The sequence below is a fragment of the Poecilia reticulata genome, linkage group LG13, assembly GCF_000633615.1.
Source record: "Poecilia reticulata strain Guanapo linkage group LG13, Guppy_female_1.0+MT, whole genome shotgun sequence".
Taxonomy (NCBI): Eukaryota; Metazoa; Chordata; class Actinopteri; order Cyprinodontiformes; family Poeciliidae; genus Poecilia; species Poecilia reticulata.
In genome coordinates, this window is record NC_024343.1 from 6361160 (window position 1) to 6376244 (window position 15085).

General features: G+C 37.6%; 1 protein-coding gene across 8 annotated transcripts; it reads right to left on the reverse strand.

Moving 5' to 3' along the window:
- Positions 1-293: 293 nt before the first annotated feature.
- cuedc1b (CUE domain containing 1b) lies at positions 294-10892 on the reverse strand. 8 transcript variants are annotated; one of them, XM_008425154.1, is made up of 13 exons: positions 10722-10892; positions 10507-10560; positions 9105-9745; positions 8179-8303; positions 6815-6941; positions 3633-3891; positions 3430-3486; positions 3152-3232; positions 2955-3066; positions 2139-2233; positions 1949-2007; positions 1045-1111; positions 294-700 (listed from the first exon to the last, which is right to left on the reverse strand). In XM_008425154.1, the coding sequence occupies exons 3-13, from the start codon at positions 9414-9416 to the stop codon at positions 663-665; spliced, it is 1332 nt and encodes a 443-aa protein (XP_008423376.1). In that variant the 5' UTR covers positions 9417-9745; positions 10507-10560; positions 10722-10892; the 3' UTR covers positions 294-662. The 8 variants fall into 8 exon arrangements, with proteins under 8 accessions (XP_008423376.1, XP_008423378.1, XP_008423381.1 ...); XM_008425156.2 differs by lacking the exon at positions 10507-10560 and having other exon boundaries at positions 3633-3888; XM_008425159.2 differs by lacking the exon at positions 10507-10560 and having other exon boundaries at positions 1949-2032; positions 3633-3888.
- Between the last annotated feature and the right edge of the window lie 4193 nt (positions 10893-15085).

The following is a 15085-nucleotide window of genomic DNA, read 5'->3' on the forward strand; positions in this document are numbered from 1 at the left end:
TTTATGAAAGTAGAAGGAAGCTACCAGTATAAGATTGTAATCACTCCAGAGTCACAGCCCTGGTGCGTGCAACACTTTCACACAAYGTTCATTTTTGAACATGCTGAGTTGTCTGTAAAATATTGTGCTGCTGGTTTTTTGTGCAAGCACAACATTTATCCTGATCTCAAAGCGTAATGGAATACTGAAATTTCCAACAAATAACATTTGATCACGTTTTAAAACACATCTGTAAAACCTACACTTACACCTTTATCAAACTTTCAAGGAAAATATAACGCTGTGCACAACAGTCAAGTTAAGAAATTTTATTTTCAGTCATTTCAGTTGAAAACTTTCGTAAAAATTAGACAAGACCTTATGACACTGGAAGCCAGGGGGCGCCCTTTGCATTATTTGAGAAGAGCTAAATAATGAGCTATACTTCTCAGTCCAACTCTCAGAAAGTGTTTAAAAAGTGTCTTGTTTAATGTTGATCTAGCATTGATCAGAACCACTTAAAAAAAAGACATTGAATTCTCAAAGTAATACATGATTATAATCCTGTGTCAAATACAGAGCTAACAGATTACGGTTGTACCCAGCATCACCCTAACTGTAACAAGAACAGGGCTTGAAGAAGTTGAAGGTATTCACCGCTGACAGCGGACAGATCCGTCACTTCACCCGTTGACTTTGTCTATCCAGACACTTGGGAAAACTAAATTAGAAGGAAATCAAAATATTTTATCAGGATGTTTGAGAATGGAGAGCACCGAGTTTTAGTTGCATTCCTAGGATGCAACTAAAACAAACACTTTCAGCAACAGATAAATAAAATAGGACAGGAAATCACAAGAAACCAAGTTGTCACAGTCTCACAAGTTGATTTACAGACGTTTAAATCAACACAGCAGTGGGGGAAAGGTTTTTAGCTCTGTGTAGAGAACTATCAGTGGTTTTCAATATCCTAGGTCAGACTTATTTTTGCCATCACAAATATGTAGTCTTTATAACTACACAAAGTTAAATTTTCAAAAACATTGGATAAAAAAAGTGTATTACCATCATATTGGCTTGTCAAGTTGTTTGTCTTCCTGAAGGATAYCTCTTCTTGGCTTACCATCTTCCTCTGAACAAACAAAAAAATGTTTCACATCTACTTACAGTGAACATTTCAAGTGTTTTCTTTATTTTTGAAGAGGTAAGACTGACATGACACTCATAAACATGACATAACACCTGTTATGTCTTTATGAATGTTTGGGATTGTTGTCATGAATCGTCATTCAGTAAATAATGACACTTTTACTGCAACGTTGCTTTAAAAGTTGTATTAAAACTCCATTAAAAGTGCCATCTTTGTACTAAAGTGTCTTTATTTACTAAAAAATCCAAAGTTGGCACGTTTAATGAAACTTTTAAAGCAACTTTGCATTAAAAGTATTATTCACTGAATGACACTTTATAACAACAGTCATAAACATTCATGAAGTCTCCTTCATGTTCATAACAGGTGTTGTGTCAYGTTTATGACAGTGTCATGTCAGTCTTTTGCAGACCACTTCAAATAAGTATTACCTTTTCTTTTTTCTACTTGATCATTGTTTTCCTGAAACCGACCTCATTCTACATGTCATGTCTCAGAAGGAACTCTGCTAAATTCAGCAATCAATCCAGAAGTGGCGTCTTTAACATAGGTCTGTGACAAAGGGCCCACAATTCTACAGGCGTAGGCCAAAGGACACAGTTCATGCTAAATTGATGTAACATACCATAGCACTTTATTTCTAAAGCACTTTCAAGAAATATATATAGCACCTGATAAAAATGCTGTAAATGTAGAACAGAAAGACGGAGAAAAGTTTTAGATTTGATCCTTTTAACTTAATCTGAGATATCCACCTAAGTACAGGTTAGACCACCAGCAAAGTACAAAGACAAAACTGAGAAGACTGGCAATGCTTACCACTGGGGTTTGCCTCGATATCTTCAAGGAGATTTGCTGTAGAGTCGGCTGTACCCAATCTGAACACAAGCTTAGTTAAAAAAACTAAACAAAAACAAGGAAACAAATGAAAACAAAACTAACATCTAACTGAAACTATTTACAATCAGGCCAATAAAATGATTGAAAACTCGCAGCCTGCGCAGGTCACCTGTCTTCGCCTGGTATCTGTTGAAGATGTCGGAGGTTTTATTTTCCCTACAGCGTCTCTTCGTCTCGCTCTGCCTCATGCTGAGCCGTTTCCACCTGCATGCAACGCGTTCGGGTCATTATGACATTTCCCTTTCACTAATGTCAATTTGGTAGCATAACTTAGTTTTACTATGCTGTAATAATAAATTGGAGTATGCTGACCGCATACTACTTAATGTTAGAACAGCACCACAACAGCAAGTAACCACGGCAACCAGTTAGTCTAAAGCTGGCTGTCTCTGCAGTCCAGTTGTGCGCTATATTTACAAACAAACTACGAAATCAGAGTGTCTGTATTTTCAGTACTATTATCTTATTATTTTTTTAAATATATATGTATATGTAACGTGTTTGGAGCTCTTGTGTGAAGTGAAACGATCGCTACAGAGAGCAGAGCCATCTGTTCTCTGTACCCGTTTCATTCAGTGATCTTAAAGATTTTCATCTTTTGGGATGAACAGACTTATGAGTTCACTGGTGTAATTAAGAAAATCAAACAGCCTGCTAACGTGGCGGCACACTGGATATTACCCTCGTTACATCACGTCCTGTAAAAGAGTCATCCAGCAAGCTCATCACAGGGCTAAGTTTAAAAACATGTCTGCTTTCAATCGGCATTTTATTTCTAAAAAATTAATTATAAGTGAATGATGCAACATAAACTTATACTGACAATTTAAGCATCGCTCCCACATCATGTCAGTGACACTTTAATAAATCTATGTTTCTCTCAGATTCCCACCATAGAATAAAACCACCAACTTTAGATAATGACCATGTGATGTCACAGGAAGGATATAAATGCGTGAGAGTCTTTCTTTTAGACTTTCTCCTCTTCGTCCTTTCAGAAAATGTTCTGGCAATTTCAAAGAGCTTCTTTCTTGTTGCTGAAGTTGCAAAAGGTAGATATCATAAACACAAACAAATGCTTCCACGGCAAACAGTTGTTCAACAGTCGTAAGTCAAACTTACATTTACCCATGTGCTTGAGTTTGTCTCTGAATAGTGCGTCATCTGAGGGAGGCTCCTGCGAATCTGCCGAGTACCTCTCCCCTGCACACAAAGGACCCATACTGCAATATGAAACTACAAACATACATGTGAAATAGTTCACATTTGTTCACAGTATGATGTTTGTACAAAACTTTACATTAATGCCAATACATAAGCATATATAGAACCAGGAATGAATAACTTTGGTTCGTTCCTGTTCAAGTACACAAGTGATCTGTACACTGATTGACTGCTACCTGTGGAAGTGTCCAGGCTTGATAAATGGCTGGACTTTGATCCATACTTCAACCCATCTAAAATAAAGAGAGACACAGATGAGACAATTAATGTACTGAATACCCTCATATGATATTCCAATATATATCGATTCAACTTCCAAATAAAGTTAAACTGACATTTAAAGAAGATTTTCTCAATCGTAAACAACAGTAAGTGATACCTCTCTCTAAGGCAATGAGGAACTCATGGTTACGCTTCAGCTCTTTCAAAAACTCCTCATTCTGCAGAAACAGGGCTATGCGCTCGTCTTCCAAATACTGCATCAGTGTGTTCTCTTGTAATCCCGTTATCATATTAGGACCCTCAGCAGTCAAAGAAGCTCCAAACACAGAACCGGCCTGAGCCGTCCTTTGATTTGTTGAGGACACAGACACTGCGGAGCTCGAGGAGGGCTGAGATGGGCTGCTTTGTGAGTACTGCTGAAATAAAGACAAGTTCATCAGGTATAATGTGTCAGCAATGCCAGTTCAGTTTGAAGGACACAGCAATCTTAACAACATTTAAAAAAAGAAAAGAGTTCAGTGAGACTAAAAGGTAACACTTTATTTGAAGAGGTGACTGGCACAACACTGTCATAAACATCATATAACATAAGACTCTTTATGAACATGAATGAGTCTTCATGAGTGTTTATGACTGTTGTCATGAAGTGTCATTCAGTAAATAATGACACTTTTAATGCAAAGTTGACACTTTTATTGGACTTTCAATGCAAGTGTTAATTGAATCAAGATGACCTACATAAAAGAACTACAGACAACGTATATAAATTTTCAAACAGGCTTGTGCAAAAGGAGAAAACACAGTAAACCTCTTCTCCAAGCTGTTCACTTAGCATTTTTACCAAAAAAATGCTAAGTTGACACTTTTAATAGACATTTAATGCAACTTTTAGTGCAATTTTACATTAAAAGTCATTATTGACCAAATGACACTTCATGACAGCAGTCGTAAACATTTAAGAAGACTCCTTCATAACACGTGCTATCAGGAGTGAAAATAGTTTTAAATTCTTGGGGGTACTAGCTCTTGAATTGTTACAAAATAAAGCTGTATTTCTTCAGCCCACTGGCTGCAATGTTGACACCTTGAGATGCCATGAGACCTAAATCCTGAACATCATGGCATGGAGTGCATTCCAGTTTTCCATGTCTGGCATATAACCATTCATTTAGCTTTTTAACTGATTCTCTTGATCCTGTGTCCAGACCGAGATAATCAGTAGCCCAGCATCATGACCTGTTTGTTCTGAAGATCCTGCATCTTCCACTTCTCTTCCTAACATGGCGCCTCCTCACCCTGAYTCTMATACTGAYAGGAGGAACCACAGAGCTCTGWTAGGTTAAARSYYMWYYTYYKRARKTKGGRWWWTTTTCCTCCAACAGGTTCCAGAGGAATCACCTCAAACCAGATGTTGGACTGGATTCTATTTCAATGTCATTTGTGAATGTTAGAGCCTCATTTTCAACAGTGGAGCTATAAAGGTTGAAAAAGGTTATTTTGGAGAATGTATCTTCAACATCAATATTTCCACTAAATAAGAAGCAAAAAAAAAAAAGTTTGATAGAGCTCAGGCTGTGAGCTCAAAGCAAGATGCCAGAGAGAAATAAAACTTTTTTTAAAAATTAGACAATTCATTTAATTTCACATAATTATCGCGGTAGAAGCCATTTGTTTGTTAAATACTTAATGAAACATATTTACCATGTTTGATGTTTGTTGTGAATGACGTATACTCACAAAGAGTGAGATAATTAGTCCAAGTTTGTCGTTTGTTGAACGTTCAGAAATTACAGCAGCTGTGATGAGCCAAGACAGGTTGAGTTGAACAGGTGATCAACTCAAGACCACTCGCACCTTTTTACTCTCTGTCTTTGTCATTTAAGCACACCCGTTGCCACGGCAACCGCCCGCGCTCCGCAAGCCAAGCACAGATTACATTAAAAACATTTAGTCTGTTACAATTTTAGATTTTTAGGCTTGATATTTATTTTGCGATCATTAATAAGCCTCCCTGAACACAGCGGTGGTTGATTAGTTAATTTTAAACTCCTGCTCTGCACAGAATTGCGCAACACCTTGTTGAAGCAATAATTACTGAGATTATTACTGTTGTTGGGTCATTCATTTGAACACTTTATTTTATTTGTTGTTGTTGCTGTTGTTCTTTAATAAAGTTACGAACGTTTTGATAAGGAGCCAGAGGAGGACCTGCTGCTCTCAGCCTCCTGGCGGCTTTCAGTTTGTCTCCTAATGCTAAGATCGACTCAAACACATCCGTGATCGACATATTGCAGCCCTGCTCTAGTAAAGCACGAAGAGTTCAGACTGATTAATTAATTAACTGATTAAATCGTGTTTTAGATTGTTCTTGAAAAACTAATCGGTCACGGCTGATTAGTGGGTGAACTCACGGCTGCACAGTGAACCCGTTCATTTTTTTTACAGCGGACAGCCGCTCCCCTCTCTTGCAGGTACTGCGTACCCCCGCTAAATCTTTCAGGGGTACGCAGTACCATGCCGTACCCCCTTACTTTCACCCCTGGGTGTTACATGATGTTAATGCCAGTGTTGTTTCAGTCTTATACACACCCTGTCAAATACAGTGTTACCAACTAAAATTAAAACCATTATTTTGAGCAATGTTTTCTACCATGTGTATTGATTTTAGGTCACCCAGTACACATGAAAATAGTACAATTTTAGAGAAACTTCTAAATCCACTCTTCAATTCTGACTACTAAGCTACAATACATTTATGACTACATCAGCAAAATAACTACATTGGTGCAAAGCACAGTAAGACTTTAAAGTGGACATATGATGCAAAATTCACTTTTTAAATAAATTTTTTTGTGTACTTTGAGTGTCTAGTAGTATAGAAAATGTAATTTATTCTCTCCCTATGCTGTGTAGATATCTTTATATTCTTTTTGGATTATAGCTTTCAGTCTTTTCAATTTGTCATAATGTTTTTCTTGTCCGACACATTTGCTAAGCAAGATCATGACTTCTGGCTAATCACTTTTGAGAATCTGCCTTTTTTTTTCCTCGTCCAAGAAGTTCTACTTGATATAGACTATAACTGAGTGATTCACATGTGAAAAGGAAGGATTTAAAAGCATGATATATCCACTTTAAAGTAAAGTCATTAAAATGTTGCTAAAAATGTTTATTTAATGTGTATTTCAGGAGAAAAGATGCATACAAGCAAAAAAGGTAAAAATACCCAAAACAAAAGAACAACAGAAAACAGCATACATCACTTTTGCAAAAACATTTTTTCATTCATCAAAAGTTTTAATTGCTTTTAAGTAATTTCTGAACGAAATAATAAAGTACCTCCACACTGTTTAATTGCCGAGGCCAAATCCTCAAAAAGTCCTCTGGAAGGTTTCCGAGCAGAGGGGGGTTCCAGTTCCTGTAGATTCGAACTTGCTGGTCGTCTGCTGGCATATGGGTCTCCGATCTAAGATAGCCCACCAACAAATCATTAGCATACATCATCGGCTCATCCTCTTATATGTTGCAATTAAAACTTGACAAAGTTCAGGTTGTGAATTGAAAAGTAAATGTCTTCGAGGCTGCCAGACTCGCTGATAAGAATCTTTTAAGGAGGATTTCATAAATCACTCTGAACTTTTGGGGATGGTTTTTGGATAAAGACTTCTTCACTTTCTATTCCCGAGCCTCACTGAGCTTATGGACTGTTTGCTTTGCAGCAGGTTGCCATGACTTTCTCAACAAAAAGAAAAAATTATTAAAAATTCTATGCAAAATGAGCAGAAGTGTTAAAATGATGTCATTCCATTTTTTAAGAATCAACTCCGGCAGGACAACAGTACCCCAGCAATTTCGCTTGGTGGTCAGGGGGAAAGAATAGTCATCTTCAACAGCTGGAGAAAGTGTGGAGCCTTAACCTTTCCAATTTGCTTTACATGGTCTCTAAACCTTTTTTGTAACTGGAAGTCAACTGTACATGTGTCACTACATGATGCTAGACTCTTTCAGTTCATCCATGCACTGTTTACCCTGCACAACCTCTGAGCCCAGACAAATTCATGTACAGACAAAGGCAACATACCCAAACCTTTCATCCACACCATGTCTCCACTGTGGTTCCCAATAAAAACGCCAACAGAACTTAGAAAAAATTAGTATTTGTATACCAGATAGTGGCTTATTCTGAATTCTGCTGAAGGAATCTTCGAGTTACAGATTCCCCAAGGTTGCCATTGACGACCAATCAATTGGTGTCAATCAATTCAGCTACATTTGTGCTGGTGTGTCAAGCAATAATTGTCATTTGCATTGCTTTTGCTTTGAATAACCTCTGGAAACTATTTTAGTAATATCTTTAAAATTATAGCAGCACAAACAAAAATTCTTACTTCACAAACATTTGACACCAATTTTGTTAGATTTCAAGAAGGTGGGGGTCTTTGAATTTCTAGTTATTGGTTTTAAAGTCTGTAAGGTTTCCAGGTTTCTTTTTTTTACAAATCTCTTGAAATACAAGTAGTGAATAAAAAAGAAAGTACAAAAAATCTAATTTTCTCACTGAATTTCGTTTTCTTATTTGGCCTTCTTCCACATCAGTGCAAATATGTTTTTGCATATGGAGCCCCTGTGTTTTGTAGAACAGATATTGATCCCAGTTTTAAAGTGTATTATACAAAGGTGCAGAAGCAATCTCAAGTTCTTACTGTGGAGGAGACAATTTGTGTGTCTCTGGGTGCTTCCAGTCAGAGTACATGTTGGATTTTGGTGGAGAGTAAACTGGAGGAGGTTCTTCATCTGAGCTGTCGGGTTCCTGGGTCTGCTCCAGAATCTGAAAAACAAGTACAAGGCCAACTTTCTAATCTTAAAAATTTATTTTTATCAATCAAACAAATAAACACAAATGAACAATGGAATTAAGGACACTGCTTTTATTTCCACTTTTCTGCGATCTACTTCTGTTCATCCCTTTAGCAGCACGTACACAAATATGATTGACAGTGCTAAGGTATTTTTCCTGGTTCTGGTTGTTTTGACTGGGAGCGATGCAATTTTATTTATTTATTTTTTACAGATTATCCGTTTCATACAATACCATCACAACATGGTGAAAGTTTTAACATTTATGGAAAAAAAACATTTCTGTAAAGGCTGCATGCTGCAGCTATAATGCTGTTCAAATGAATCCAAACCCTCCATGAAATCATAAATTAGAACCTGTAACTGCCCATAAACGTCCGAGGTCTGATATATTACCAATAACACATCAAGGTATTCCTTACAAACTTTTAGCACATGCAGATGATGTCATTTTATTCATTTCAAAACCAAAGACCTCATTCGTCCCTTTACTCCAGCTGATAAATTAATTTGGTGCCTTCGCAGGATATCAGATAAACTGAAATTGTGACGCCATCGGAGGGTGTAGATCTGAACTACCAGTGAGAAACTCCATTTAGATCAACATTATATAAATTTGAGTGTCTTGGTAATGCGGTCAGACACAAACTATCACAACTTTTAAAGCAAAACTGGGACAAGAAAGTTATCGCAGTTATCCCAGCATAACATATATTTGCCTTCGTGTTGGTTGGATTAGGGAGATTTAGACTTCAGAAAACATTTTACTGACCTCTGCTGGGATGCTGTCATCCGAGTCCGAGGTGTCATCTGAGTGATGTCCTTCAATGCTCATTTGAAGTAGCTGGTCGATAGTGGCGTCCACAGCTCCTTTGTTGGAACGCAGAACACACTCAATCACCTCGTAGTCCATGGAGGGAAACATGGTCTTGAAGTCTTCCATGGCCTGATTGAACTCCAGGTGCCTGACTGGCCGATTCGGCCTGCTGTTGTTGAGCTGCCCACTAGTAGTGCCGCCACCATCTCTACCTCCTCTGCTTTCAGAGCCTTTGTTGCTGTTGCTCCGCCTGAACAGGCTGGTCATCCTTTGAGATTGGTTGTCTCAGGTGCTGCTAACCCAATCGGAATCAGAATAGACTATTGATCCCCTAGGGAAAGTTGCTTAAAAAAATCTATTAATTATGATTTAAAAGATCAAATTTACAAGAAAAAAGAAAATCGATTGGTTGCATTTAATCTTCCATAATTTTCCAGCATTCCTCATCAGTTTCCACTAAAAGACTGTGACGGTCATTTCGCTCTTTGAAAAAAATTAAATGTCCATCTTAGTACTTGTAAAGAGGTTGTTGGTGCGGTCAGCTCACACGAGTTGTGCTGCAGATTTCAAGGACTGGGAGAGAAGAGAGTCATCACCTAAGAGACAACAGACAGATAAATGATGCTCATTACACAGACACTTCACAAAGAGCATTCTCACCAACAGAGGCAATGCATACTACTCTACTCGTACTTTTATAAAAATACATACTCATACTTTTAGTATGCTGAAGCCAGCACATAAATAATATTCATTGGATAACAGATTTATCCCTCTGATATTGAATTAAAAAAAAAAAAGTGAAATTTTGCAGTTCAAGTTACAGAAAACCTGAAACTGCACTATATTTTATTGAAAATGTATACGATGAAAATTGTTTTACAAGTTGAAGTCTAAAATGTGCAGCATTTTAATTTGCAATCAGACTTTCCCTGATTCCCACGAAAGGTTTCATTCTTTTTGTCCTGCTAGGAAATATTACTTCTGTGAAGATTCATTTTATTCTGGTTCTGGATGCTAACATGGTGACACTTAGTTTTTGTTTATCCCTTTCATTTGTATTTATTTATCCCCTCCTTTCCCTAATGATATTGTTTCTTATAAGCTTGGGATACCCGCTCCTGTCCATTTAAGTTAAAGCACTTAACTTGTGCTTTAACTTAAATGTTATTTAAAAAATTGGGAAAATTCATGTTAATGGTAAGTGGCTCGAGGTTTCCAACTTTTATTCATAAAACGTAACACTGGAAAATGATGTTCCAACAAGACAAACCGTGAAATATCCGACGTCAATCACTGCACACATTAGCCAGCGCAGCCAGCAGCATTTCAACACGTTAGCTCTGTAGCAGCTAACCTGGGTCTGTGGTCCGACCCGTCGGTACCAAGTTGTTGCATAGCGAGGCAGAAGCTGTTGGCATAATCATACATGGCAATGCAGATGACTTCTCGTGGTTTTATGTTTTTAAAAGCAACAAATCACATCTGTCAAATAAATATTCCCTCCCATCACAATGCTAGCGATCGTGGAAGTTATTTGGATAACTCACTGATTATTGAGCCCAGACTTACGTTTCAACGCGACGTACGGAAGAGCCTCAGTGGGTCTGGTTGTGATGTCAAATAATAAATCCTTTAATTCCAACACCACCGTTATGTCTATTGCATGAACCCTTTCAGGTGTTATGGCAGTTCTTCTATTTTTCTTCTTCTCCTTATTTTTCTTTCTCCTGCCCTATTATGGCGGATCGCAAACAGCTTCAAGGTGCATACCGCCACCTACTGGACGTGAGTGTTCTGTACTCTGTATTCTATTTTTATTTTGTAGTATGAAGACAAATAAATACTGCTTTCCTTAATGTGTAAATATCTTCACTTTCCAATACTCCTCAAGACGTCATTCCTGTCCTGTTCTTCTGTTTTTCTCAATCGTTCCATTTCAGGCTTATAACTTTTACAATTCATCAATAAATGTTCTACATTTTCTTTCCCTCCACGTCGTTCACATTTATTTTTTCCTCCCAGTTAAACACACAGTACCATTTATATTAGAAGTATGACCTACCCTTAATATCATGATCATTATTTCCCTTGTTTCTCTCACTAATATTTTCAACACTGACTTTTGTATTTTATATAAACACAATTTATCTCCATTCAACCCTTTGCCATATTTCTGCTTGTCAACTCATCACTGATTCTGATGAACAATATTTTGTTCTTTCTTTGCATCCTTGATAGTTATGACTCGCTGCTCTTTTCCTTTTTTATTCAATATGGTTTTCAGTCGTCATAATTTAAATGTGTTGTTCGATTCTTTAACTGCTCTACGTTACTCATTCCACCAAGGGAGACCTTTTTTCTCACCTTTTACTTCTTTACAGCATTTAAAATGTTCTGCTACCTGATTTCTTATATGTTGCATTTTAACGTGGCTGGTTTTCTCACAGTTTATTTGAAAATTCTCTTTCAAATGTCTTTTTAATGAAGACATTGGTGCAAATTAAAGATGGGAGACTGAATCCTCCTCGTCTCCACCTCAGCCAGTCACAGATCATGAATCCCTTCATCCATGGATCCACCTGCTTCCCAGCCACGCTCCGACCCAAATCCACCCAGTCTACACCCTCCCTCCTTTCTCCTCCACTGCCAGTTTTTGGGCAGCGGGATAAGAAGACCTTAATCCTCGCCACAAGCGCTGTATTCAAACTAATGGCAATTCCCCGTTTTCTGCCGGGCACCAAAGAAACCTACTTTTATTTGACTTTCAGATCAAATAAAACTCTCCAATTGCTGCTTTTCTCTGTGCGAGTCTCTCCAGATTGAATTATCAGCCATATATTGATAAATATGGTACAGAATATAGTAACATTTTAGCATATTCTAACCCACAAACAAATCCCCAGATTGCAGACACAACCACACAAAGGTAAAAGAGGTAACATTTGCACAGGGTAGAAAAAAGAGACCACAAATAAATAGTCATTGGAGACAACCCTGACAAAATACATTATGCACAAATATGAAAAAAATAAAAAATACAATTAAAATATATGTATATAAAAAGGGGGAAAGAATGGAGGAGGGAAGTCAAAGACAATAGTCAAAGATTTCTCATAAATAGGAAAAGTGATTGTGAAGTTGAGCTGGGTCTTTCCACCTCAATAAAACTGCACTCCGGCCAATTGATGATGGAAATGAGCATTTGCTGTTTGACACGTGGCAAGTCCAGCTGTGGGGCGACTCTGAAGACTGAAGCTCACAGTGTAGAACCTCAGACAGTGCAAAGACTGATTTCCAGAAATTAACAAGAGAAGGGCTGGATGAAACATAAGGATTCATTTTTACCAGTTAGCTTCGTTAAAGAACCATCTTGAAATCTTTTTGTCTATTTTAACCATCATTAATTATTGTACTCACTGGAAAGTGATCACTACCTAATGTAGACTCCCAGTTGACATCCCAATTTCATCAACTTATATTAATATATGATCGTCTTGTAACACCAACACATGAAACTGTACCTTTATTTACTCTTGTACCTTGTCCCCTATTAAGGCAAACTTATGGCTAATCCATCCTTTCTTCAAATACCATTGTGGTCCGTCTTCCTACTTACCCAAATACCATCATGGGCGTCTCGCAGTCGAGAGTCAAGGGCCTGACCCCAATACCCTCACTTCCACCCTTGTTCTGCCCTTTCGTCCTTCACATGCTGAAGGATTTGAGTGCATAGTGAGTCCCAGTTCTTCACATCAGTCTTTCACTCTGCCCCTTTTGGGTCCCATTTCAAACACTACGCACTCAAAGCCTTCAACCTGAACGAGGATTTGAAGGACACGAGAGCAGAACAAGGGTGGAAGTGAGAGCATTGGGACCGGGCTTTCTGCACATCTGCTAGCATGAACTATGCATCAGTCCAAGGGCCAGACAATGCTTTGGTCCATTTCAGAGTGGCAAAGCCTAACCATATTTTTTGAAAGTATACATGTCTTTAGCTAATATTTTGGTATGACAGTCCTTCTAAAGTGGCAGCTGAGTCATAGTTATCAGTTCATAAAGTTAACCCCTATGGACAAATTAAAAAAAAAAAAAAACTCCCTCGCCCCCCAGAAAGGCAGGAATGAAATGTTTTTTTTCTCATGCCGTGATTGAGGGGCTGGGTTGGAAACTATTTTTCCTCCAAGGATAAATTCTGCCTAAAAAGTGTGAAAAGCACACTTCAGTGTTCTTCTGTTTCCGATTTAATATTTCAGCCTTCTGCTATGATGGAACCTTTTTTCTTCCATTTCAGCCTTCAGTTTGTTTGCTACCATGTATGATTTAACCTTTTGTCTATTAATTCAATCTTTACTTCTTAAAATTATGACTTAATGACTAAAGTCTTAAAACCAGAAATACCTGTTTAAACTCTATTAYGCATGCATCTTAGTGAAGTGAGTTTCTGAAATAAATTAACTTTCATTAACATTATTTAATATGACTATTTCTAAGCAGAGATTAAGTGAGTCTTAACGGGTAACAGCAGACTTCATTGCTGGCAAAATGTCCCATCAGTAAACCACTTAYTACTGCAGCACCAATATGAAAACACAATCCAATAATTCCACCACCATAAAAAAACAAAAAAGATAAAGTACCTTCAACACTTCATATCTTTATTTTTCCCTTTTAGAACTGTACAATTAAATTAAATTTAAAGCGTATCTAACAAAGTCAGATATGTACATGTTATCTAAATGCTTTCATGTATAGCTGTTTGACACCAACTTAAATGATCAAATCGCAGCTTGTGTAGTTGTGAAATCCACTCTTTGAAAATGGTGAATGAGGGAAGGGCAGAACGACTCAAACCCACCGGCGCCCACCACACACACACACACACACACACACACACACACACACACACACACACACACACACACACACACACACACACACANCACACACACACACACACACACACACACACACACACACACACACACACACACACACACACACACGCTTAAATTTCCAGTGTCGCAGAAAATTAATTACAAATCTTATTTACAGAGAAATGGACAAAACTCAATTTAAATTCTTAAGGGCTATTGAATTAATTACTCAACTGGTAATTTCAGACATTGTGGGACAAGAACACAAGCAACTGAGAAATGTTCTGACTGAATGGAGCCCAGTGTGAGGAGAAGTTTCTCAACAGGGTGTGCATGTCTAACCTGGGTTTTCTTCCTCCATAAATTTTACTTGGGCAAGCTTAAGGTTATTAATTGATATAAAAAACAAACAAAAAAAAAAAAAACAGTAAAATATGAGAATTGTAGCAGAACAATTAGCTCCAACATGTCAATTGGAAAAACAAGTTCATGACCAAACCCATTCTGCCTCTTATGTAAAAACAAAACTTCCTTACAGGCAGAAAATCAGTTTCAATTCTTCTAACGTGATTGTATTTAAAATAAAGCACACTGACACCATATATACTAAATAATTTACTACTGTAAGTGCTTATCTGAGAAAAATTATTTTTCACTGGGAAGAATGTGTTGATTGTTTTGTTAAAGTGACAGAGCAGTGGTTCTTACTGGCTTAAATAATACAACAATTACATTTTCCTTTTTAGTTTGATGTTCTTCAGTTGGATAAGCTCAAACACATCAGTGTCTGTCACAGAAGCTGGATCCATGCCACCATCCAAATTGGGAGTTTTGCTCGTCTGCAAACTGAAATATTATTTCAGTGAGTCCTACTAAACCCTCTGCTTTGGAATTTTATGCTGCATTTATCGCACCACTACTCAGCTGCCTAAACTGCCTTTTTGATTTTGTAAGCAATCAAGAGCAGGTTCATTCTGCAGTAACAGACTTGATGCCACATTACCAGCTGGAATGATACAACAGGAACAATTCTGTGAAACATGGCTTCTTCAGAATATC